Here is a 24,903-nt window from a genome sequence, read left to right as displayed (position 1 = left end):
GGGAGGAAAGGTGATGTTGTAAAGTGTTGCTGTGGAACCTAGTCTGTCCATCTGTTGTAAACCTCCAAGACCTAAGTATCCCTTGCTGAGCACATCACTTCTGCCCCTCCTTGCCCCTGCTGCTGAAGGTAGCGGCCTGTCTATTAGCAGGGAATGAATATGGAACTCCTGGTCACTAGAGCTGCTTGTGAACCCCTCCATGTGATCACAATGGCTGTATGGCGGGGCACTGAACTACAGCTGGGTGGCAATTCCTGTGCAGCCCTTGCAAAAGTGCATCTGGCTGAAGTTTTCATTTGCTAATGGGGGGCCCGGAGTTAGGGATTTAGTTGTCAAACACTGGCAGTGACCCCATCAGGATGCAGAGCAGCTGGATCTGGCCAAGAGACTTAGCAGCTGCTAAAAGCAAGGAAATGCCCCAGCACCTCCTCAGACCCTCTGCTCTCTGAACTCTTGGCAGTGACAGATTATGGCTGTGTAGCCTGTTTGCAAATCTGCTCCAAGTGTCAACCATATGTTAGTTCAGATGCTTGAAACGCCTTTTATCCTTTCATCAGCCTGAAGTGGATCAAACACCTCTGGGCTGGGGCTCTCCCAGGGCCCTTGGCATGGCTTGCTGAGAGCCCTTGGGCACTGATGGGTGGCGGAGACCAGGCAAGGACTTCAGTGTCAGTCTGTACAGGCTTTGGTGTAACCCTTGGGATAGGTGTGGGGCTGGAGGATGGGTCTTAGCCTCAGGTGAAAGTTCCTGAAGGATTCCAGTTGAACTCCAAAGTTGGAGAGTGGGAAAGTGACGCTGGGGGTGCTTTTCAAAGCAATGGTCCGGGATTAGCGAGTCCACTGAGAGCTGAATGAGCAGGTTGGGTAGGGGTAGAAAGTCTGCTTGGTGCCTCCTGTAGGCAGCAAGGCTCTTCTCTGAAGGCGCTTGGCTTCGGCAGAAGGGCCAGCCTAACAGCATGCATTCCTGCAGTCTTGTCTCTATTGTCACAGTTTACGTTGAGCAGATTGGAAGCTGCTGTCTTAAGACACGTTGAGAATCAACCATTTCACATTCTCTCAAGCAACATGGGTTCTTCAAATCAACCATTTCACATTGCTTGCAAGCAACACGGGTTCTTCAAACTGAACTTTGGTAGCGAGTAGGAGCTGCAGCAGATCAGGATTGCTGGGCCTCTCTCAGAGCTGGGGAGGGGGCTAGCTAGCCTGGGAGGGGCTGGTTCACTTCCTGCAGGCAGTTATCAGGTGTGTTCTGGAGCTGGCTGGCTGGCTTGATAAGAAGTTTTCCAGGAAGTCCTTGTAAATGGAGAGCTCCCTATAGTCTGGATTGTCTGCTGGAGGCTGCAGGTCACCAGGAAGTGGGGAGAAAGAGCAGAGATAAAATTTCAGCACAGAGGAAGGGATTAAAGAGGAGAACTGAAACAATAACAGCAGGCAGCCCCTGGCCAGCTGCGTGGCAGAAGCGGCTGGCTCCTGGTGAAGGGAAAGTGAGGCCCCCCTCTATTCTGCCTGTCCCATCCAAAGGAACTGTTTTCTCCCTGCTGTGGCAGCTGCCTCATTGTCTAAGTGCTAAAGGCTCTTGGAGGAGTCCTTTAGAAGCTGGGCTAGGCAGTCTGTGTATCTGGTGCAATGTGGTCCAAATGCATTCCTACACTCCATCCAGAGACCTTCAGTCTGTGCTCTTTCCAACCCAGCCTGCCCCAAACGCTACATGGAAATGCAGTGTCCCCTCAGATCTCAGACATGTCTCGCCCACATACATCAATTCCCTCCCACACTGCATTCATCAGAGTCCTAGCTGTAGCCTGCCTTGAGGCTTGTGGGGCTCGGGATCCCGGGGCAGAGAGGATGGACCAGGCTGTGAGTTTCTCTTCTCTGCATCTCCCAGCCCTGCCACTGGCAGATGTGAGGCTCCTAAGTCTGAGCCAGCCTGTGAGTTTCTACCTACCCCAGTGCTGCCAGACATGATCCCATGGCATTCCTGCCTGAAGCCAGTTCTGCACACTGCAGCCACAGCACTAATACTTTTAACCAGGGTCTCTCCAAGTAAAATGTGTCAGTGTAGTATTGTGGCTACCCCATGAACAGTGCAGAGCTCAGGCAGAGTTCCCTCTTAGCTCTGCCTCTGGGTCACAGGGATTACAATATGGCCAGATCAGATTCCCTCCAATATAACGTTACAGCACCCCAAGGACCTTGGAGGTGAGTGGAGGGGTGGTCTTCCGTAAATGTTCCGTTACAGGGTGCTTATGTGTACCTAAGGGGGACAGGAGAACTCTGCTGGACCCTTCAAAGGGGGAAGCATCCTTGTCTTAGGCTGTGTGTTTCCTGACTCTCGTGTGTTTAGGAGTGAGGTCTCTTTCGCATGGAATATACAATGTGTAACTTGAAAAGGAATCTGGTAAGGAACCCAGGGCTTCCAAATGAGCTTGGATGCCCCTGCTTTTCCATCCAGGAGCCCCCGCTCAACCAGTTGCTGCTGCTGCCTCAGAGCCCTCCCTTTCTGCAGCTTCCACTCTGCCCAATCTGTCCAAGCGTGTTGGAAGCAGCTCAGAGTGCTGGCCCCGTGGGAGATGGGGCCTGAAGCAGGAAGCTTTGCTGGTGTCTGGCTGATAGTGGATGAGGATGTGTCCTGAGACTCCCTTTCCTGGGAGCTGTTCACACTGACTCTCATCCCTTAGCTGCTCTCCTGGCCTTGAACTCGGGCTTCCCTTAGCCCCCTCAGTGTGTGGTGATAATTCAGCAGACATGGGGCCTGCTGGCTGTCCCTCTGAAAGATAAGGGATGCATTAGGGTTTCCTGTGACGTGGATGTGAGATAAGATTAGATTATCCTGGCTATGAAACCGCTACACCGTGGTGGGATTAAAGGGCTCTTTCCTGAGCTAAGACAGATGGGACCCATCAGCAACAGGTACTGTCTCTGCCAATGTGGCTGCTGCACTGATCACTCATGGCAGCAGGGTGGTAAGGCTGCCCCCTGGTGCTGGAGTAAGGACTGGGGAGGTTGTCTGCCTCCACATTCTGTGTCTCCTCTGCCTTGGGTCCCTTACCAGCCCTCTGATCCTCATGCACAAAGGCTTGAGACGGGCAGAACCTGAGTGAGAAGTCGCCACTGATGCTCGTCTGCCAGCTGAGATCTGAAAGTTCCATCTGTGTCACTTTAAACTATCCCATTCCATGCTAGAGTGGGACTTGTGAGTGAACTCAGACTCTTATGTACAATTTTTAACATCTGATAATAGCTTTCCACCATGGAGATTGTGCTGTACTTATTCAGAGGACAGATTGGCAGGGACAGTGTGTCCTGCATTAATGTGCCTCTTGCCAGTTGGGAGAAGGGATTCAAGTCATTCTGGCTCATGTAGGTCTTGGCGTCTCTACTGGGAATGCACCAGAGGGTGCCAGTCTGCTAGGAGCTAGCCTGAAATTGGAACTCCTTTCACAGGTCACAGAACAGCCATCAGATGGCAACAACTTCAGGTTCCAAATTAGTTGGGACTGGCTTGAAAGGAGTGGTACAGAGATCACTTGGTACCATTCCTTTAACCAGTCAGGCCTCTGAACTTGTTGAGCTGTGTCCGTTTTAGAATGGAGATGAAGTATTTCTGACTGACGCTTACAGTGCCCCCCTGATTAAGGCTGTATGAGCATTTCCAGCCTAATTACCTTTTGTCAGTTTCTTATAACTTTGTCCAGCTTCCCCCTTTTGGGATATGAATGGAGCAGCTGAAATGCTTCTTGAAATAGCTTGTAACCAGGAAGAGAAGCTGTTTAACACCCAGAAAGTGATAAAGGCACTATAAAAGTGACTCGCTAAGAGCGGCCAGGGAATCTTGGGAAGGGCAGCAGGGCCCTGCTTATGCACGTTTCAGTATGCTGCAAACCTTCATCGCAAATGTGCCTTCATGTTTTCTAATGAAGAACTTGGGGAGGTTCTGAGCTGAAGCCAAGCAATGCCGTTCCTGGGGAGGAGCGGGCCAGGCCAAGGGCTGATCTCTGCATGAGGAGCATTGGCACTTAGCTACTTAAGCAGGGGTGTCACACATTTCACTAGAGTCTGCAGAATCTAGCTGTTCGTTTTTAAGCATTTTCCCTAAGATGATGGGCACTAGCAATTGGTAGCTACAGAATTGCAGTGGGAGGGGCATCCCTCTCATGGGCTCTGCAGAAGTCCTGGTAGCTACTAGCTCAGCAGCTGCTCTTTTCACTGGCCTGTAGCAATCTGGAGCCTTTGTCTTGCACCAAAAGCACCTTTCTTTGGGGAGAATATTAGGGAGCTGTGTTTGAGAGTGCTACAGGAGCAGCCCTTCTACCTCTGAAATTGTCTGGCTCTCTGCATGTGCTGGTTTCATCCCCAGGAGGGTCAGTGCTCTCTGTCCTGTGACTTGCAGAAAAAGAAAATGTTTACTTGTTACCCGCAAAGTCTCTGCAGCTCAAGGAATGGAAATGGAGACCCAGTGACTCAGCTGCACACCACAAACAAGCAGCAAGCTTATGAAGTCTCCCAGTTCTCCAGTTGATTGCATATGTTCCAAAAACGTGGCAGGCCCTCAAGACATCTAAGAAGACAGGACCCTCCCTGAAGAGTATGTGAGGGTTGGGTACTAGCCCTTGTAGGTATGTGGGGTGGTGGAAGAATGCCCCGATGTTCTCCCTGAAAGGTGTTTCCCAGCCCTTGATGATCAGCATCTGTTAATTTTTCCTAGTCTAGGTTAGTTTTGACCTTGGCCTCTCCTTTTAAATTTTACTCTTACTGCTTTTTCTTTCCCCAGCCCTTGCCCATTTCCTCACTGCTGTAGCTGAGTGAACAGCAGCTCTGCTAAGGTTGCGTCTGTTTAAAGGACCACTGTTCTAAGTGCTTTAATGACGTGTACTTGGACTGTCTTGAAATGTGCTGTGCCTCATGGAAAGGGAGTAAATAATCCTGTCCTAGAGCCAGTGTGACTGGCACTTTCTTCTTGCTTCTCACTGCACTCCATTCCAGTACCCGTTCTGCTCCTTCAGTCTACATCCGCTCACTTGACTGGGATGGGAGCAGGCCCATGGTCTGTGAAGGGCTGGCCTATGCAGCACCAACTACTCCCACCATTGTTCTGCTCTGGGGTTAAGCAGAGGCTGGCTGGTCTCCTCAGTGTGGCCTTTTAAAATTCCTGGCTGCTTAACTGTTCTTCCAGAGAAACCTGTGTTGGAAGCCTGCCTCCCACAGCAGCAATGTCTCCTTAAAGCTGCCACTACCCAAGTTTCCTAGCACACTTTGTCTGCAGAGAAGGCCCTAGAAATGCTGCTGCTCTTGAGTGACCTGACATCAGCCCCGGATTCCATTCTTTCTGTCTTGCTCCCGAGTCAGCTGCCTGCTAGGTGTCTCTGGCCTTCTGCGGTAATGAGTTTTCCAGCTGGTGCTGGAACATCCGGCCCCGCCTGCTGTGGGGGCAGCACAAGGAGCCTGGCTTGTTAGGGAAGGGGAGAAGCTGAAGAAGGCTGGGCAGATGCTTGTGCACACAAATCTGTATTCTGTGCCAGCCCAGTGTCCCCTTCCCAGCATGCTTGGGTTTCTCCTCCCTCAGATGAGAGCTGTCTGGTCTCCAGCAGCTTGAAGGTGGCTCCTGTCCTGGGCCATTATGGGGCACAGGCTTGTGTGTGTGTGCTCTGAGCTCTAGAGTGTGGCAACTTGCAAAGGGCCAGCCATGTTCACAGCACTGTGTAAGAACAGGCTCCTGCCAGATCCTCTTGCACTTGAAATGAGAGAGGGCTCTGCATGTGGATGCGCAAGGATGAGGCCTCTGATCTGGGGTTGTGGGGGAAGCAGGAGTGACTTTGTTACAGACACGTCTTTCTCATGCACCTTAAATCTCTATTAAGAGTCCGGTTCTAACTGGAGGAAGTGAAGTGGAGGGGAGGTCCATGCAATGGGGTTAGAGCAGGGTAGTGGGGGAGCTGTAGGCAGGAGCAGAGCTCTGAGGGCAGGAAATGAGGAGTCTGAATGATGCAGACTGAGGTCAGTGCAGGCCTGGGAGAGTGATAGGCTAGAAATAGCGAATGGAGAAGATGATTCTCCCTGCAGTTCTTGGGCCAGACTTGAAAGGGAGCTGGGAGGCCAGAGAGGAGAGGGCTGCAGCAGATGACAAAGCCTGGGCAAGGGGGAAGCGGGCCAGATTTCCAAGATGAGATGGAGGAAGAACCAGCAGGATCTGGCACTCGGCCTGAATAACTGAGCAGTCTAATGTAAGCTGGAGGCTGGAAGCCTCCTATTAACTGGGAGGGGGTAGCGTTCTTGGCTGTGATGGGGAGAGGAAGAACAGGTTTCTAGGAAAGAGGTGTTGCTTTTTTGCCTGGATGATTGAGTGGGCAGCCAGCCAGCTAAGAGATAATTGCAGGTACAGGACTGAATAGAGCAGGGAGAGGCATAGGTGTCATTGGCATAGAGGGGATGGGAATCCAGGTGGTCACCCGAAGAAGGTGGGAGGGGAGGGCTACTAAGGATGAAACCTTCAGGGCCCCTAATGTGGGAGAAGGAGGCAAAGCTGTCTTAGGGGAACCTCTGAGATAGAAATGGGAAGGGAGCCAGTTGAGCCCTAATCAGAAGCCATGGGAAGGAATGACTGTTGAAGGGGGTGGAGGCAATCCAGGAGGCTGGGGGCAGAGAGAGTGGTGCCAGGATATGGCTCCCCTCAGTAGAGTGGCGGTGGTGGAAGCTAACTGCCAAGGATCTGTGGGGAAGGCTGTAGGGGCTGAGCCCATGCCCCTGGTAGCTCAGCTCTGCTGTACAGTCCCTCATATCTTGGTTGGACCTAGGGTCCCTCCCTAACCCCCAGAATCAGAGCAACATCAAGCCCACATGAGGAGCACTGCTGCAGTTACTGACTGTTCTGATTGGCTCCCACAGCCCATCTCCGGAGGAGGGAATGGGGGACGAATTTGACCTGATGGATCACTCGGACCTCTACATCCTGGACTTCAGTACGTGAGCATCTCCTCACCATGGCTGTGTCCTCCTGCCCCAGGGCTACCCTCTGGCCAGGTCTCTCAACCCTGGGACCTGAAGGCTAGCTCCTATGGCCAGATTGAGGCCCCTAAATAAGTGGCCTGACTTCAAAAGTGCAGTGCTTCCTACAGCTCCCGCTGGAGTCACAGAGGGCTCTGCACTCCAGAAACCTTCCTCCTACTTCTAGCAGCCTAAATACAGACATAGGAGCTGACCTGCAGGTGCTCAGTCTTAAAAGTCCAGGCCCTGGAGCAAGGCTGCAGCTGCTCTGTCTCTAGCTATACTGGTTCACACCAAGCAGGCCCTCCTCCACGCAGGTGCAGCCTCTGGTTTGCCTGCCTCAGGCTGCACAAATAGCCTAAGAGATCTTTGCCGTCCACACCCATGTGGCTGCTGCCTATGGTAGTTTATCTGGACTCTGAGCTGGTGCCTGCCCTTTCCCCCTTCCCCCAAGCAAGAGCAATTCCATCTCTCTCCTGGATGTTGGCGGCACTAACACCTGGTGTGCCCTTCTCTCCATAGGCCCTAGTCTGAAGACACTGTGTAAGCTGGCAGTGATTCAGCACAGCCTGGACCAGTCCTGCCTCCCACATGACATCAGGTAGGGATGCTGCTCCTCCGGCTCTCTGACAGCTGGCCTCTTAGCATTCCTGTCCCAGGCTCCCAGACCCAAGCAGCTGTAGGTGGAAGCTGGTCAGGGAGCCTCACCCATGGGGTCTGCTAGCTGGGCAATAGCACTGTTGGAAGCTCTGGGAAGGTGTCACACACACTGATGGGGGTGGACACTCTGCCCTCAGATCCTTGGGCCACACTCCCACCCAGGCCCCTAATGCCCTACCTCCCCCTCTCTGCCCACCTCTTGGCTTGCCAAACGCACTCCTGATGGGGATTCTTTGGAGCCCCCCATGCCCAGCTCCCTCATTCAGCAGTTTGCACACACGCCCATGAACAACCCCAGCTTTAATAAAAAAGAACCACTCTTTAATAAATAAGGTGTAATCCCCCAGCTGATCACGTTTGGGGCCCCACCATCCACATCTGGGTAGAGTGGGGTTTGGGAGCTTCTTAGCATTGGTGAAGGGGAACTGCTTTTCTATCCTGCAGGCCAGCAGTGAGACTGATTTGGGACTCGGGCTACTGTATGCATCTATTGGTGTTCCACCAGGGCCAAACTGAGGGGGCGCGCAATGCCCAGGACACAGACCTGGTGGGGATGAGGGCTGGCACCAGATGAGGAAGCTGGAAACCTCGGTCTCTTTCTAAGGCATCTTGTTTTTTGCAGATGGGAGCTTACGGCAATGACGACAAACAGCAACATCAGCCGTCCCATCCTTTCCTCCCACGGATAATCCTGCCACCCAGTCCCCTCTCTGCCTGTCCTTGCCCTCTTTCCCGCTTTGCAGACCTAGCTGCCATCTCAATGTGTCTGCATGGATTTTTAGCCTCTTCAGGGAAGGACCTTGTGCTACAAGTTCTTCCCCAAAGGATTTGTTGTTCCTCCTGTCACCTGCCTCCTTGTGCCCTCATCATACTGTTCTCACCTGTGTCCCTGGCAGGAACTTGGCACAGGTCAGTGTGCAGGCAGAAGGGGGTAGCAGGCTCCAAGGAGGAAGAAGCCAATTGTTTCTACTCTCATTGCTGGCAACAGCAGCCTGTTTCTCTCTGCTGCACCTCCCTGTGCAGCCCCACCGGATTCACAAATGCTCAGTACTAGCTGGCTGCAGGAGCAGCGTGTGCTTCACCTCTCCAGGATTACTAGCTGGAGCAGCACAAACTCTGCATGGCTCTACTGTCCTCCCTGCCCAGCCACTCTCAGTGCCCTTATCACCAACCCCAGTGGCTGAACTGACTGTTTCTAGGCCAGCTTCTCTTGCACAACCCCCTATGGCCGCTGCTGGCATGTGGGCCTAGTCCTGCACACTCCAAACTTGGCAGGGTTCACCCACCACAGGGAATGTCCAGAGAGACCCCTGGGACCTACATCTGCTAGTCCAGCAATGCCTTATGGTGGCAGGGACTCCTGCTGGTGCCATGGTCTCAGCTGGAAGAGGGGTGCTGAGAATGAAGATCCCAACCTGTCAGGGCAGGCAGAGAGGGGCTTCTCCACATTTTACATTTGCACACAAGCTTGAGTGGAATAGACTGATCTGTGCCTGACGGGAGAGGGGCTGGCCTCGGGGTTGGGGTGCCACAGCCCAACTCCAGGTGTAAAACAGCAGTTTTGATTTCTATAAATATTTAAAACAAGCTCAACCCTGCATTGTCTGGTATGTCTGGGCAGAATCACTCTTTGGGGAAGGGACTGCTGGGGCCATTGCAGTCCCTGGGGTGTGGGGGTGGGGAGTAATTCTTGAGCTGGCATGATATGAGGTAAGACACAGCACACTGAAAGGCCTTTGTGGCCAGTAAAGAATCTGCCTTAATGAGGCTGCTGATCAGTGAAGAGAGGATTACAAGCAAGTGTAAGGTTTTCAGGTAGACTTGAAGAGTGAGGAGGGACAAAGGAGCTGATCCACATGGCAGGAGCTGCAGAGAAAGCTCTCCCAGTGAGAAGATGAGGGGCAGAGAAGAGGTCTGTGCTAGTTGGGTTGGGGAAGGAGATGAGGGCTTTAAAAATTACTTTGCACTGTCCCCTGATAGGAGTGGGGTGGGGAAAGGATTTGCTAGGGGGAGGGGTGCTTCTACATACACATGAGAAGGTAGCAATAGTAGCATCCTTAGGCTGCCATAGAGAAGGGAGTTGTCATAGTGAAGGCAAGAGGGGAGCAGCAAAGGTGGGGCTGAGGCCCTGGCTCATGGGAGTTGTGTTAAGAATGAGAAGTCTGTGGACCCAGGAGGAGTATGAAGAAAGAGTTCAGGGTCAGAACTGGACCAGGAGTTGGGGTTGGCAAAGGCAAACAGAAGGGAACTGGAGAGAGGGGGCTGTCAAGATTCAGCTGAGGGGATCTGGCTGAGGACACAAGCTGACTTAGTCACTACAGGCAGAGAGGGCCACGGAGGAGTCCCTGCGGTCCTGCTGATGCTAGTAGCATGTGTGTGAAAGTGGTGGTGAACATTACAGGGGAAGAGAAGCTGCTCTTTCCTTTCCACCTTCTCCTGTCACTGCACTGAGGTCATCCAGTCCCTTAAGGAAACAGCTTCCCAACATGAAGGAGAAAGCAGCCACAAAGAGGAGTGCCTCTCGGACCTGTGAGCAAAAGAAGGAAGCAGTCCCATTAGCTGGGCTGGCGAAAGCGTGGGCAGGTGGAGAAGAGTGAGGCTGGTGAGGGAGAAGTCGGACTGCAGCCTGGAGGGCAGTGCAGGAGCGTCCTGGATGAGATTTCCAGCTCTGCGGGGAGGATATGTCCATAAGCCTGGACTGTGCTTGCTGTGTCCTGGGCAAGGACTCCCAGCAGCCCTCATCTGTGAGGGAGCATATGGTGAGCAAAGGGACTGCTGCTGTGACTTTAGCAGCTTGGAGCCAAAGCGGGAGGTGATTGTCAAGGTCATTAACCATTGGGGCAGCTGAGGAAGGCACCTCTACATTCTCCATCACTTGCCGTCTTTAAATGGAGATGTGATGTCTGGTTAAAAGACATACCAGACTCAACCATGCATTAGTGGGCTTGAGGCAGGTGTCACTCTGTGAGGTTTTCTGGCCTGTGTTATGGAGGCGATCAGACTAGATGACTCTGATGATCCCTTCTAGTCCTGCTTCAGAGGGGTAGCCGTGTTTGCCGCTTTTACAGATCCAGACTAAGAGTCCTGCGGCACCTTATAGACTAATAGATGTATTGGAGCATGAGCTTTCGTGGGTATCCGACGAAGTGGGTATTCACCCACGAAAGCTCATGCTCCAATATGTCTGTTAGTCTATAAGGTGCCACAGGACTCTTTGCCACTTCTGGTCCTGAAATCTGTAAAGATCCTGCCAGGCCAAGTGTGAGCAAAGCTGGATGCTGGAGCCCAGCTGTTGGTATAAGGAGGACAGGGCTGGAGCCAGGGTGCTCTGCAGGAAGAAATACCATGATCCAGCAGCTCCCACTTATGGAGACACAGCTACCACCCATCTGGGTTCAATGCTGACAGGACTTGGTGGGCAGATTTGGGGTAGGGAGAGGAGCTTTCATTCAGATAGTGGTGATGCCTCACAGTGGAAGGGGAGCAGTATTCCGTACTGAAGTAACTGAATACAAAGCCTGGTGGGATGTCTCTCAGAAGAAGAGTGTAGATGGGTGCATTTGCTATGGGGGAGAGAAGAGGAGGATGGAGCCTGGCATCTCAAAGTATCTTGCCAAGCCAGTGAAATACAGTGTGTGGTGGTAACGCTTTGGGTTTGGTTCTAAGGAAGGACCATGGGAGAAGCTAGCCTGGCGTCCTCACCAATAGCATAGTGGGTCTCAGTTGCTTTGCCAGAGTCCTTCCTAATAGACTGGCAAGCAGGTGCAGTTCTTTCCATCCTGTTTGCTGCTCATTCTGCCCTGGCACATCTTACTGCCTCTCCTTTCCCTGTTCATTTCATTTCCTCTCCTCTCTCATTTGCCCTCGGGGCAGTTTGCTCCTCCTCCCCCACAGGTGCACTCTGTGTGACTCAGAGTGGGCAGCTGGTGGGGGCTCCGTCAGCTCGAGCTGCACATGCTCTTGTGTTGGAGCTGGCTGGCTGCGGCCTGGAGTTTCTCCCACTGCTAGATGAACTGGGGCTATCTAGTCTGGGAGTGAGGAAATGGGGCTGGCTTTCTAGCAGATGCTGACGGGGGATGTGATAAGTCACCTAAAGGGTCTAGATGCCAAGGAGAGGGAGAAACTGGTCAGGGGAGTGTTGGGGGAAGGAGGAGTAACTAGGAACAATGGCACAGAAGAGAGGGCATCCTTTAAACTGCACACTAAGAGACTTGCTGCTAGTGAGCTGTGAAATCAACTGCAGGGAAGGAGGGACCCGCCACAGGAGACCCTTCACATTATACTGCCTGGCTGCACAAAGCTCTAGAACCTAGACGGTAGGAGCAATCCCGCTCTGCCCCTGCCACTCCCTTTAACCCCTGCTCCAAGTAGCTTGAGGTAGGCACTAAAGGGTCGGTTCCTAATGGCCAGGGCTAGAATACCACAGGGCTGGGGTGTTGCTGCAGTTTTGGGCTCCAGAATCTGTGTCCATTTTAAATATAAGTTTCTGGCCTCTATGATGTGAAGAGAACATCATGAAAGTGACCTGAGCGTAACCACTGCAGGACTGCCTGCCTGAGTCTGCAGAGAGCCTGAGACAGCAGCTCTGAGAGGTGTGAACTGGCACTTGCATCTCACTCAGTGTCCCGGCGGCTCAGACTCCATCTCTGGGGAATTAGGCATTTCCCCAAGATGTCCCAGAATTCATCATTTCACCCTGAAAACCCTAGTTCTTGGCTTGAGGCGCTGGCCCTTTGCCTCCCATCTTTCCTGCCCTCCTGGGACCTGCCTGCACCCATTCCCCAGCTTCTCCCTGAGGAAAGTCAACTGGATTCCAGCACGTGCTGCTGCGCTGCTCCACGGGGTTGGGGAGCCAGTGCTGGGGTCTGGCTTGAACCCAGGGCACAGGGTGGCCCAGATGTGATGGCTGCCTGGAGAACAGCACAGCAACTGCAATGCATACAGCTGGAGAGATGAGCCCCTGGAGCTGGCCCCAGGGTCACTCTTCTCTGGGACACATGGGGGGAAGGAGGCCTAGAGCCAGGTGCCTCAAGAACAGCAGGACAGACAAAGCCTGGGAGAGGAGCTGGCCTCCAGTGCAGTGAAAACCCCGCAAATACATTTCCTCTCCCCCTGGCTGGCATTACAGGAATGGGGATTTCAAGTGCGGTAGTTCATGGCAATACGTCTCCCCCTCTTGCAGACCCTGTCTCCCTCTCCCACCCATCTTCATTTCACCCTCCCCATCTTGCTCCAGAGGAGGCAAGTCAAGGTAGATCTCTACCTTTCTAAGGCATGGTGGTGCCATGGCAACAGGCACTTCAAACATACCAGAGCCAGACTAGCCTAAAACCAGCTGTTAGTGCTGGCTTTCGAAGGGGCACATGGCTAAGGCCCAATAAATGGCGGTGTTTCCCAAATGCACCCAGACCTCTTCCGGCTCTGATCTGACCAGCTCTCCCACAGGGCAGGACTGTGCATGGGAGACCTAGGGAAAATCCAGGGGATGGTGACTAAGACTTTCCTGAAGCCAGTGCTGCAGAAAGCTGCAAGGGTGCTGTCTATCCCATGAAATATAAAGCGGAGGCCCTGAGCATGCCTAGCTAGTAAAGATCCCATGGGACTTTGTAAGTGTTGAGGAGTTAATCTAGGTGTCCTGGCCAGATTTCAATTCAAGTATGTCCCCCTGTAGTTACAACTGAATTTGGGCTCATCCTTCTCTCCATGTCCTAAGCCCTGGTGCGGTGCTGCCATGTACTATTAATAACGTCTGGGTGCCACGCTTGAGGTGGGTGAGGCAGTTCCAGTTGTGAATTACATAGAGTGGTGGGATCACAGAGACTGTCAGTGGTTCTGGCAATTACTGTCTTCAACCTGCTCCGATAAGCCCCGTATCATAAGCTCCTGTGCCATTATCTCTGCAGACAGGGAGTACTGTAGTGTCTCCATCGTTGACTTAAGCCTCCCAGTGTGCTGGAATATGGGTCAGTGCCCTTTGTGAGCATCCTGCAAGGGCAGAGCTGGGTGTGGGCATGGGGCAGTGGGAGCTAAAAGTCGTATATTTTATCACCTTCATTCTCTGCCACAAACCGGTTTGGAGTGATGCCTTCATGTGCCACTTTTAGCCCCCTGCTTTCAGCTGGCACTAGCCACTGGGTACCCTGGGGCTTGTGCTGCAGTTGACAGGGTGTAGGAGCCTGATTCCTTTGCCCTGTGCAGTGCCACAGAGCAAAGCTGTCATTAGGCAGCAGTGCTCTGGGAACATTTCTGAGCTGTTTTGGCACCTATTTCTCTGGGTGATTGGTGTGTGTGGGGGGGTGCCATTGCTACCAGTGGCAGATCTGTTCTCCACTGGGGAAATGGTGAGTGACAACCCACAATGGGAGTACGGGCCAGCAGGAAGGCTCCAGTCACAGGTGCCAGTTCTCCAGCAGGAGATGATGCAGCTGCTGCTGGTTCCCCAATGGGAGAGACACTGGGAGAAAGGGGACAGCCTTACACTGCAGACCAGCTTACCCCAAACTGGGAACAGCAAGGGACAGCTGGATTAAACCCCAAGCAGGGGGCTGCAGCTGGCATGCCAGAGTCTGCTCCCACAGCAATCCCCAGGCTTAGTGTGTTTCACACATTTTGCAGATGTCAGTGAAGTGTATTGGGCTGAATTGACTGGCTGGGCCCATCTTGGGTCTTATGTATGGTGGGTCCAGATGAGACAGATGACAGGGGAGACTGCCTGCAATGCCTTCAACACACCAGGACAGCAGCGAGTGGGGGGGCAACTGACTGACCTCTCTTTCCAGTGCCCCACCCCTCCCTCTCCTGCTGAGCTGACAGGTTTGTTTTAAAGAGCCAGGCTTCCTTTTATTGCTTCCCCTATCAGATTGCAGCCAGGCTGTGGAGGGTTATTTTTAGAAGACTGCTTTCTAAAAATAGCCCAGAGCTGTTTAGAATTGCGTCACAAGAGGTAATTTTATCCTGTTTGGCCTGGCTCAGGCCCCCATTCGCCCCAGGAGGGGGAATACAAAAGGAGGGCCAGTGTAGGAGGGGGTCAGCGGGTTCAGACTGAGCCAGAGGGGAAGGAGGTAAGAGGCACTTTGCCAGATTCGGACATCCCATTAGTGGGGCTCTGAGCCCCAGTTATGTGTGCAGGGGTTCTGCCTCCCCTTATCCCATGGGGTCCTGCCAGAGCCCAGGCCTCTCCCTACACCCAGTGGGGAGTTGGTGTGTCGGTGACCCCCTAAAAGTAGAGCCAGCTCTGGGGCAGCTTCCTGCTGCATGGGGGAATGTCTCCTGCTGTTGGATCCTTCCATGCCATCTGGAGCCAGGCTTCAGGGACAGAGACCAAAAAGGGCTGCTCCTTCCCCCCAACAGCAACCCAGGCTTGGCTTCTCTCCCCAGTGCTGCTCTCCAGAGGGAGCAAACTGTCCCCAGCCCTGCTCCTCTGATGTGACCATGTCTTCATGCAGGCCAGGACAATGACTATCTTCTGCGACCACTGCAGCAGGCCGCTGAGGAAGGAGATGAGCCACCCCCGAGGGAGGAGTGGGATGGAGCCCAGCGCTTCAAAGCCATTCAGGTTAGAGACCATCCTGCTCCCTCTTCTCTCCTTTGCCTGGATGGACGTGCTGTCCCATTACACACTGTGGGTCTGGATGTTGGCACTCTTTACTGCACTCTCTGATCCTCTAGACTCTCTGATCCTCATCACCCTTGGCCAGCTTCCTCCTGCCCTGCTCCCTTAGCCCTACATGTGACCCAGAGGGACGTGAGTGAAGGGCTGGAGAGAGCTCGGGGCTATGAAATGAGGCTTGGACTGTATCTGAGCTCAGGCACAGAGAACTAGGGTGTTAGCAGTTAGGCGAAGAAGGGCTTGGGGAGAGCAGTGAGGGGGCTGGGGAGGCAAGTAGGAGTTATGGACTGAGGAGAGACTGACTGACTCTCTGTGGGCCAAGTTAAAGGGCATTAGTTCTTGTGCCTGGCCCCAGTGTCCTGCCCCTTTGGAGTCTCGAGGGAAGGTCTCGCTGCTTGGGCTCTTTCCCCAGGTTGTAGATGGATCTTTCTCTCCTCTTTCATACCCATATGGAGAGGGCAGAGCTACCAAACCATTCATGACACAAAGGTCCTGCGGCAGCCTATGGCTCTATTTGTGTTCCTAGAACCAAAGCCAACCTCCGTGTATCTAGAGAATTGTGTCCCCATCTCCCCCGCAATCTCCTACTTGCTTCTCCAGAATGTTCTGCCAAGTGTATTGTTCCTCTGTGTCCAGCGTAGCCAGGCAGGCTTGGCCTGGGAGCTCCTCCTCAAGCTGGCTTGCTCTGAGCCACACTCCTCTTAGGACAGGACTAAACTAGAGGCTTTTGCTGGTGCAGCAGTGGTGGTTAGGGGTGGGATTTTTGTGGCAACATTTCTATGCTGGGCAAAGCCCTGGTATAGACACAGTGGCATAAAACTCCTTTGACTGGGGGCTTATCTACACTAGCACTTCACACCACTGCAACTTTCTCGCTCAGGGGTGTGAAAAAACACCCCCCTGAGCGCTGCAAGTTTCAGCGCTGTAAAGTGCCCGTGTAGACAGTGCACCAGCGCTGGTAGCTACGCCCCTCGTGGAGGTGGGTTTTTTTAGAGTGCTGGGAGACCTCTCTCCCAGCGCTGTGCTGTGACTACACAAGCCATGTTAAAGCCCTTCCAGTGAAGACGTGCCCTGGGATAGCTCACTTTACTCAGTAAACCAGACTAAGCTATGTGACAAAAGCCCTTTGCCACTAGAAGCTAGGACAGTTTGTCGGGTATAGCAATACCAGCAAACTTTTCCCAGGATCCATTAGATTTAGCCCTTCTCTCCAAGGGCAGGGATTGGTGTGGGGATCTGAATCAGGAGGGGAACTGGCCTGTATTGAGCACCCCTCAATTTATTTTGGGGCCAGGTAATCACGGGGCATCCCAGTGAATGGAGGGGTCAATGGTTCATAACACCATTCCAGGCTCAGACTGTTCAAATGCTTTTGTAAAGCAATTGCTTTATCTGCTGGGGCAGAGCTACAGACACGAAATGAAATGCACGGCAAGGCATAGCTGAAACATAGAATATCAGGGTTGGAAGGGACCTCAGGAGGTCATCTAGTCCAACCCCCTGCTCAAAGCAGGACCAATCCCCAATTTTTGCCCCAGATCCCAAAATGGCCCCCTCAAGGATTAAACTCACATCCCTGAGTTTAGCAGGCCAATGCTCAAACCACTGAGCTATCCCTCCCCCCATGACTTCATCACCTGCCACAGGCTGGCCCATGAGTGATGTGGTGATATGGCTGGAGCCCACCGCTCAGCAGGGAGATGAACCCATGCCTAGGGACATGCACTATGCCAGCACTGCAGGCAGCACTGTGGCCCCAGAGAGCAGGGAACTTGCAGGAAGGCCCCACTGAGTGGCTGCAGCCTTTCCTGCTTGTACTGCTTCAGACCCCTTGCTTCTAAACTCTCCTTTCCTCGGGTTGGTGATTCAAGCCATACCACAGCCTGGTATCACGAATCTCCCTGCTCCTGTTCCCATCTGGAGCCTTCATGTGGTTCTAGGGCTGCATGTGGCTGGGATGCCACCTCGTGGCCATTTGCTGCAGTGCTCACCTTGGGGGAAGGCGGTGGGGCTAAAGGGGATGTGCTCTGGGCAGGTTCGTGGTATCTGCCTGTAGTCCACACTTCTCATCATTTGCTTTGCATTAAATGCAAAAATCAGAGTTAGTGCATCCTAAATTCTGAAAAAAGAAAAGGAGTACTAGTGGCACCTTAGAGACTCAATTCTGAGTTGGGAGAAGCCTGGACCCAGAGGGGACCTTTGGTTGCCACAGCAGTGATCCCTTGCACAACTTGATGCTTTGTCCTGAGCAACTGCTTATGGTTGTCATGGGAACCATGGCTTAGAATTCCCTGACTTGTGTGCATATCAGATACTCAGAATGGGGCATTGTGTGTTATATCAGGTGATGGGAATGTCCAAGTCCAACCTGATGCAGATTTCCCCATCACCTGGTAGCTTTTCAATGGAAGTCATGGAGTGGAAACTGCTGCAATTTTCCTCTTCAGCTGGAGTAACATCTGCGTTGGGAAACAAATGAATTATACCCTTTTCCCTTCCTCAGGGCACCTCCCCTGGAGCAGGGACTCCCACCTTCCTCACAATTTCTAACGGACTCTGCTTCTCTGCAGGTCGACAAAGGGTGCCTCTAAGGCTCGTCGGGATCAGATCAATGCTGAGCTACAGACCCTGCGCTCCCTGCTGCCCATCTCAGCACAGGAGAAGGAGCGGCTGTCATACCTCCACACCATGGCTTTGGTCTGTCTCCAAATCCGTGGGACACAGCTCTTTCCTCCAGGTAAATATCCAGCCCTGCAGTTATCCTATTCACAGCCAGACAGAAGTAGTCCCTGCTCTTGAGTTTCTGCACTCCCAGCTGGTTGCAGAGCTGATCTCTAACTCCCAGAGACTCCCACTTCATTAGGTCTCATACCTGCTTCAGGTAGGCAGAGCCATACTGTGCATAACAGCTGCTCCCCATACCACACTCTGACAAGGGGTGTGCCATGGTTCGTGGGAGCAATCTCCATGTCCAAACTGCTTTCTGGTTCCCATCTCTTCCTCCCCAAGGGCTACATTTGCAGAGTCATCACATTGCAGAGCAAGCAAGATGACTATGCCTCTTGCTCTGGCATGACTACACCAGGAATAGCATGTTCAGTTCTGAGCCCCTCATTGCCAGAAAGGTTCCCTCAGTTTGAGGGTGGCTTTCTTCAGACAAGTGCAACAAAAGCCACGGTGTAACAACCACCGTGTTAAAGGCTGGACATCTCAAGGAGGGTGGGCTTCAAGGGGGTGCAACCAGGGTCAATGGAATACAATGTCAGGAAAGGCTTCTGCAGCCTGATGGGTCTGGCCACCCGGAGCAGCCTCCTATGGAAAGTGGGGAACCCTGGCACTCAGGACATTCACACCATCAGAGGTGCTTCCATCACCGTTACTTGTTACCTGTCCCTCCCTGTTTGCGTTACACCCACTCTGTCTGTCTTCAGGGCACAGACTGCGTCTAACTCTGTGTGCATGTGCCGCACCAGCGCTACAAGGCCCTGCTGCTGACTGGGGCCTCTGGGCACTACCATAATAGAAATAACGACACTAGTCTGGCAAAAGGCCTGGAAGCCGCAAAGCACGTGAAAGGAACGGAGTTCCCTTGGCGACCCAACAGGTGGCACCTCTCTCTTGGCGAGTTGATGTTCTTGCCCCTCCCCCTCAGAAGGAGCTGCTGTGGAAGCTCTATGCTGCTCTTTTGGTTTTGCAGGCTCATCTGAACGTGCTTCTGCCACAATGCCAGATCTGGAGCTGCTGTCCTCGTTGCCGGGGTTCATCATTGCTCTCTCTGCAGATGGCAAACTGGCCTACATCTCTGAGAATGTGGCCCATCTCCTGGGCTTCTCTGTGGTAAGCTCACGTTGTTGCAGGTATAAGGCACCAGCCCACTCTGTTCCCACTCCCCAGTGGCAGGTTAGCAAGTCCTCTGCAGAGCTACAGACTGCGGGGGTGGCTGCTCCCATCACAAGGCTGTTACTGTTCATGTGCAGCGCCACACCACATACCAGGACACACCAACTGGCTTGGCTTTTGTTCAGGGCTGGTTTAGGATAATGAGAACCTGGGCCAGTGGTGATCAACGCTAACTGGCTAACAGCACGGTTATCCTGATAGTGACAATCCACAACATGGTTACAGGTGCTAGGCACCCACTGCTCCACCTGGAATCTCTCCATCTGGGCTCTGTTGCCTGCCCCATCCCCATCGTCCTTGCCGGCTGTTAATGGCTGAAGCCAAGGACTCTGGCAGCAGCTGTTTTTGCTTATGAGCTGCATGCGTTGAGGTGGCAGCTCCATCTGCTGCATAGGTGTGGTGACTGCTCCTCTGCTTCAGTTTAGCTGCTGTCTGGTTTTCTTTATACATCCAGCTATTTGCGTTAGTCTCTGGGGGTTCCCTGGTTTTAATAGTGGGAGAGTGAGGGTGAGGTAAGGAATGAATGAGTGAGAGGCTGTGCTTATGAACTCAGCAGTCATTCACTGCTCTCATTCACCAAGGGAATGTCAGACCCATCCCTTCTCCTTGTTCTGTTTCTCAAGGTCAGTTGTAGTTGTCTCCTACCTGTGTTGGTTGGAGGAACCTGTTTTTATTTATTTATTTTTTTTAATGGAAACTTGCTTCATAGCATATGCTCTAGGGACATTGTTAACGAGACACTGTCTGCTGCTGAAAGTCTGGCCCATGTTCTGATCCTCTTTCACATGAAGTCTTGAAATAGCTTCCCGCTGAGATCTCTGCTCCTCTGTCCACTTCTTACAGGGCATTCAAAACCACTGTGCCTATGGTCTAGTGGCCCAGGGACAGGACTGGGAGACAGGAGCTCTAGAGTTCTAATCTTGGCTGTGACTATGGTATTATGGTATTAGATATGTGATACATAAATAAGTACCCCAGTGGCACCAGGCCCAGTGTGAGCCAGTCTGTGTCTGTACTAATAAAGTCTCTTTTTGCCCTTTCCTACCAGGTGGAGCTGCTAGCCCAAGGAGACTCAATCTTCGACCTACTAGATGGCTCAGCACACGAGGCTGTGCAGGAGAAGCTCCACTCCGCTCAGGAGCAGCCAGGCACTGGTACGCGCACGCAGGACTCAAATCAGGATATACATGGCATGGGGGACAGCTGGGTTATTCATGGGGCTCGAGGCAGGAGTGTACATAACGCTGTGTGGTGGGGGATTAGTCCATGCACCAGCCTGTGCTCTGGTGACCTATGCGAAAACCCCCTTCCGAAGGACAGTCTTTAAACAGATAAATCAATCCAAATAATTGCCACCCAGGCCTGGAGATGCTGGAGTGAAGGTCGCAGGTACCTGTCAGTGGCCCAAGTACATTTTATCTGCCAAGAATACTGGGGTAGGTCCACTCTTGAACCAGAATCCACGTGTCTTAATGTGTCCATGCTGAATCATTTTTAAAATCCTTGCACATCCACTATGTACCCACATCAGGGCTGCTCTAAATCATTTCAGCTGCACTGCCTTCTGGCTACTTATCCCACAATACAGCTCCCGCTAGCAGTTCCTTGTGGGTGATTTCAAAGGTCTTGTTGGGGTACTTCATGGTTGCCTTGGAGAATTATGGAAGGAGAGATCAATCTCCCATAAGTCACTGGGAAATGCCCAAGAGACTCCTATAAGATCCCTGGGGTCAGTGCCATTTCTAAACTGCTTTCACATGGAGGTGAGGCAGAATGCTTAGTTTACAATCCTGCCTAAGGAGGGAGAGGACAGGAAGCATGTCTTACCCAGGGTTCATCCCATATGAGTACTGACTGAGGCAGTACATCTAGACTGCACATCACTGAGATATGTGGTACGATTACTCCCGATTCAGTTTCTTGCTGCCAGGAGTAACTTCTCCAGGGATGGGTAGGGCTTCCCCTCCAAGCTCCCCCACTGCAAAGTCAGTGTGGTATATTGGATAGTTTCCTCACCAGAGGTAGACGCGGATCAAGCAGTCTGTCCCATCGATCTAGCAGCTGCTCACTTCCTAGGAGAAGATGCTGACAATTTACACAATGACTTTTTGTTGCTGCAGAAATTGTGTTTGTCAGTGAAATGCGCACATCCAGGTCCTTCCGAGTGAGATATGGAGGGAATCGGGCTGTGGCTGTGAGGGGCCGATTCCTCGCTCTGGATGGGACGACCTCCTCCTCCATCTTAACATTCCTTGGCTTTTGCACTCCCATCATGCAACTGTCTGACTACAGGGATGGCATTTCTTATGATGCCCTGTTCCAGAGCCAGCACACACTAGATATGAAGGTCACTGATGTCACAGAGAGGTGAGGAATGGCTGCTCTTAGCATGGTCTTGACTGAATCCCTGGGAGAGCACGAAAGTTCAGATTACAATTGCACTCCAGGGCACTGTTGGCAGCCACAATCCATGCTCCGGAGTACTGGAGCCAGGTCTCACTCACTGGGATGCTCACTGCCAGCACACCAAACAGATATGCAAACATTGCAAGTATAGACACCCCACATCCTGCATGCCTCTTCCCCTAACCCAGTACCACTGGGGAGAGGGTCTGTTGCCACTTGCTCCTTCCTGCCCCCACCAGCAACAAGGAAAGGACCAGATTATCCCTCTGTGTACCCCAAAACGCTGGGAGTGGGCAAGTTTTCCCCATCTCTTTCCCTTTATCCTCACATTAGAGAGCCTGTCCTTTCCCCTAGCCAACACCCTCTACCTGTCCCTTCCCCATATGAGAAGCATCTCCAAGAAATGTGTTGTCTCAGATGCTGCTCCTTTCTGTTCTTCCTCAGTGTCATTTATCATCTTGGCTATCGGAGGGAGGAGCTGATTGGTCAGTCTTGGTACAGCCTCTTACATCCTGCAGATGTTGCATCAGCAGCTGCCCAACATGAGAGCCTGAGTAAGTGCCAAGCCTCTACGTATGGGGGGAATGAGAGAGATTCTTTTGCAGGTTCTGAAAGGCAGCAGAGTTCACCCTGTTTTATGTTACAACTAACATTGACCTAATCTTCCAAGCCCCTCCCATGGAGCGCTCTCCTTGAGCCTGTCAGCAAGGCCACTGCTCTCTGCCATCAAATCCCTCTTCAAAATCCACTTCTGTGATTCTTACCAGAAATGAGCTAAGGAAGGAGCAGCCATTGGGTTCTGGGCCAGCAGCTTGCTCTGCTCTCACATAATGAGTGCATTTGTACTGTGCCTGCCATCACTGTACCTCGGCTCTTGGGACCCTTGTATTTTCCACTGCCATGAGTATAACATAATTTGACTCATATGCTGTTAGGGCTCTTTCTTTGGGCCAAACCAAGCTCCTTCTCAAGTACTCAGAAGCCCTGCTTGGCTCTGTCCACTACATTCCCGCGCTTGGGGATGACATTGGGGCCTGTGACCCTGCCAGGGGAACAGGACATGGTGCTGTGTACTGCCATGGTGGGAGCCCTGATCACTCTGTGTTTGTGATTTCAGTGTGTGACACTGGGAGGTGCAATCAGCACTTAGTGGTTCGCCTGCTCTGCAAAGACCTGAGCTGGGCATGGGTGCAAATCATAGCATCAAAGGAGTATGAGAGAGGAAAAGAGATCATCACCTGCACCAACTTCAGCCTCAGGTACAACTCCTTGTCCTTCCTGGGCTATTCCCTAAGGAGATACCACCTGCTCCTGACTTGTTTAAGGCTCAGTGTACTGGGCACTTAATAGAACATAGAGCAGAACCAAACCCCGCCCTGTAGAGCTGGTAGATTGAGCATGATGAGTGCAGTGGAAATCAGATTAATGTTACTGTCAGACAGAAGATGATCACCAGATACCTCAAAGATTAAATTCATGGTGAGTGTGGGATAATGGAGAAGGGCAGAGATCTGGAGGGCAGAGTGGAGTTATAGATGGAGGGAAGAGCACGAGAGTGTGACAGAAACAACTAGATTAAGCATGGTGACTGCTACAGGCCAAAATCAGTATCAGTAACGTTGTATTAGTGTCATGGTCCTGATAGTGGTGGCTGCCAGCTGGAGGGGTCTCTGAGGGCAGGGGCCATTAGACTGCCCTGGAAGCTCCTCCTTTCTGGGTAAGCTGCTGGAAGGCTGATGCTGGGCCTCCAGAACCCTACAGGGATAGACTGCATCCTCAGGGATTGGTACTTCACCAAGAGGTGGGCAGTTAGGACTCCTGACCCACATGGTCCTAAGACCTTGTTGACCCCCTTCAGGCTGTGGGTGAATAGGGAGGTCTCTTTCAATGCTTACTTCAGTCCCTGACACATTTTTTGTTTTCTACAGTGAGGAAGAAGCTCAGTATCTCCAGGGCCAGAATCCATGGCATGGAGCCATCTCTGCAGCTGCCCTGAGTCCAAGGCACTATGCCAGAGAAAAAGAGCACAAGACACTGCCAAGAACGCTAAATCCCTTTCCACAGGAGACAGTAATGCCTAACCATGGGGTACCCAACTATAGTCCCTGCCAGTTCCCTAATGCCCATCAGGAGGAGATGCTGCCAACTTCCCTACAACCTTCCTTCACCACCTGCTTCCCTGCTCCCACTGTAGGGGCTGGGTTACCCTCCCAGGAGACTGGGTGCTCTATCCTACCCGATGGGCAGAGGAATCTGTCCTGCCCTTTCAGTGTTTACAAGTCACCCTACAGCCAGCCCTTCTCCAGTCCTTGTGTGCTCTGTTCCCCAGAAGTTCCCCTTTCTCCTGGCAGCAGCCCTTCTATTCATGCTTGTCCGGTCCCTGTAGCAGGGCAGTCCCCAGGCGTGTCTCCTGCAGTGTTCCCGTCCTCTGAGACAGAGAGATGGGCAATCAGTGTGTTGGCTGAGCAGATCCACTCCCTGGCTGAAAGCCTATCTCAATACACAAAGCAAGTGCAACCAGAGACTCCTAATGTCCCACTGTGGTCTGAGCGACCCATTGCTGACAGCCAACTGGGGTCAGGACAGGGCTGGGGCAACTCTGGAACAGTGGCTTGCCTAGCAGAGCCCTGTTTAGATGAAGACATCATTACCAGTATCTTAAACAATCTGCTGGAGACTGGGGGTCCAAACTCACCCACCACTGCACTGGGGTCATCACCCGCTATCTTGCCTTCAGACTCTGACTCGCAGGATGGCCCTCCATTCCAGATACCCATGTCTCCAACAGTCACCTGTCCAGATCAGTGCCTCTTCCTACAGCCTTTGACCACCTCTGCGTCATTTGACTCCTGTGCACCAGTGTCCCTATGGGATGGAGATCTCAATGAGACTCCATGGAGCACTGCAGCAAAATAAGGAGGCCCTGGGCTGCGTTTCAATGCCAGAGGTGGAAACCCGTCTCCGCACTCTCTTCTACTCTCCAGTTGCTTTGCAGACTCGGCTTCTTCTGCACCTTCTCTCAGAAGTAGCACTAGAGGTGGAGGAGAGAAGACAGTGTTATCTGTTTTTCCCACTTCACTGTGATGTAGTTTCTTCCCTTCATTCTGTGGAGGGGGATAAGTGGAAGAAAAGCTATGACTTAACGAGGAAAAAAACCCTCCGTTCTCTGAACCAAACATGGCCCTTGTCTCTACTGCCTGGAGAACAGCCAATGGATGGGTGTAGCATCACGTTCACTGCCCCTGTTCTCACACACAGTGGGGCAGGACCTCAGGGAACCAGACTGGACTCGTGGCAGACGAGGGCTGTACATTCCCGCCAGAGGCTCCTGCTCCGCCAGCTCCACC

At 52.5% G+C, this 24,903-nt stretch overlaps 2 protein-coding genes and 1 long non-coding RNA gene across 14 annotated transcripts in view; 2 read left to right on the top strand and 1 right to left on the bottom strand.

Annotated features, from left to right (window-relative positions):
• The window catches only part of KLHDC3 (kelch domain containing 3), a 35,586-nt gene extending 26,352 nt beyond the window's left edge, over window positions 1–9,234 (top strand). For 4 of the 12 annotated variants that reach the window (XM_037896292.2, XM_043544184.1, XM_043544182.1 and 1 more), the window contains 3 exons: window positions 6,883–6,956; window positions 7,504–7,582; window positions 8,264–9,234. In XM_037896292.2, coding sequence (XP_037752220.1) covers window positions 6,883–6,956; window positions 7,504–7,582; window positions 8,264–8,330 — 220 coding nt within the window. In that variant the 3' untranslated portion in view covers window positions 8,331–9,234. Of the gene's footprint in view, window positions 1–990; window positions 4,617–6,882; window positions 6,957–7,503; window positions 7,583–8,085; window positions 8,238–8,263 lie in introns of those variants that run through there. The other 8 variants (XM_043544178.1, XM_043544181.1, XM_043544179.1 and 5 more) reach the window with 6 other exon arrangements.
• A 10,614-nt stretch (window positions 9,235–19,848) lies between these two features.
• LOC122465276 lies at window positions 19,849–24,371 on the bottom strand. The gene is made up of 2 exons (XR_006290002.1): window positions 24,252–24,371; window positions 19,849–21,557 (listed from the first exon to the last, which is right to left on the bottom strand). It is a non-coding gene; the product is annotated as an uncharacterized LOC122465276 (long non-coding RNA).
• On the top strand, window positions 21,291–24,472 carry LOC114019317 (neuronal PAS domain-containing protein 4). Its single transcript, XM_037896291.2, has 4 exons — window positions 21,291–21,517; window positions 22,001–22,110; window positions 22,674–22,815; window positions 23,485–24,472. Exons 1-4 carry the CDS (start codon window positions 21,291–21,293, stop codon window positions 24,470–24,472), a joined length of 1,467 nt encoding a protein of 488 aa, XP_037752219.2.
• The last annotated feature ends 431 nt before the right edge of the window (window positions 24,473–24,903 follow it).

The sequence above is a fragment of the Chelonia mydas genome, chromosome 3 (genome assembly GCF_015237465.2).
Source record: "Chelonia mydas isolate rCheMyd1 chromosome 3, rCheMyd1.pri.v2, whole genome shotgun sequence".
In the NCBI taxonomy this organism is placed as follows: domain Eukaryota; kingdom Metazoa; phylum Chordata; order Testudines; family Cheloniidae; genus Chelonia; species Chelonia mydas.
The sequence above is the reverse complement of the archived record's forward strand: the minus strand, read 5'-3'. Positions and strand labels throughout refer to the sequence as shown.